This window comes from Penaeus monodon, chromosome 24, assembly GCF_015228065.2.
Source record: "Penaeus monodon isolate SGIC_2016 chromosome 24, NSTDA_Pmon_1, whole genome shotgun sequence".
Lineage (NCBI taxonomy): Eukaryota > Metazoa > Arthropoda > Malacostraca > Decapoda > Penaeidae > Penaeus > Penaeus monodon.
Window position 1 is genome coordinate 26,943,700 of NC_051409.1, and position 721 is coordinate 26,944,420.

Sequence of the window (721 nt, forward strand, 5' to 3'; positions counted from 1 at the left end):
GTACATCCATTTTTATCCCAAAATATATTCCTTATTGTATCCAAAATCATTTAAATTGTTTATCCAAATTATAGCTTTCTCCAATGTTACTATGTGAAATACAAATAGAAATTCATTGTGGTTTATTAATATTATCAATTGCCATTGAATTTTTTTTATCATATCTATTTATTAAACACATAATGGTCTTAACCAGCTGATGATAAAGGAATGTGTAATGTGGACTGCGGTACAATACCCTCATATCTACTTCTACTTTTTATTTTTGTCTTTTAAAATGTATTATTATTATTCTACATGGTGATCATTTTAGTATTTAGTATTCCTTTATAAAATTATGTATCATAATAATACCTACCTTCTATGGGAGGTAATATTATACTACCTGGTATGGGATAACAGGTAATGTTTTCATGAATATATAGTCAAAAGTTGAAAATAAAAGCAACTTCAAATGTAAATACTCATAATCGATATCTTTATTATACACAGGTCAACAAATTGAATGTAAAGCATAAATTCACTTAATATATTAAACACACTCTCCCTTGCAGTAAGAAGACAGATGTACTGAAGCTGTTGCAAAGAGGGTGCTTCATCACGCAATGGCAGGAAGTAGTGAACATGTGGCATTACTAGAGGCTGTTGATAGCCGAAGCGAAGAAGACGTCTCAGCTCAGGAGAATGAAAGTTCAATACAGCAGAATGTAAGCATTGCTTG

The 721-nt window shown here is 30.5% G+C and overlaps 1 protein-coding gene across 1 annotated transcript in view; it reads left to right on the plus strand.

The window, feature by feature from the left end:
* LOC119588700 (H(+)/Cl(-) exchange transporter 7-like) overlaps nt 1-721 on the plus strand; it is a 25,784-nt gene that overhangs the window by 3,066 nt on the left and 21,997 nt on the right. The window contains 1 exon segment of the mRNA XM_037937338.1: nt 555-707. Within this exon segment, the coding sequence (XP_037793266.1) occupies nt 606-707 (102 nt within the window). The 5' untranslated portion in view covers nt 555-605.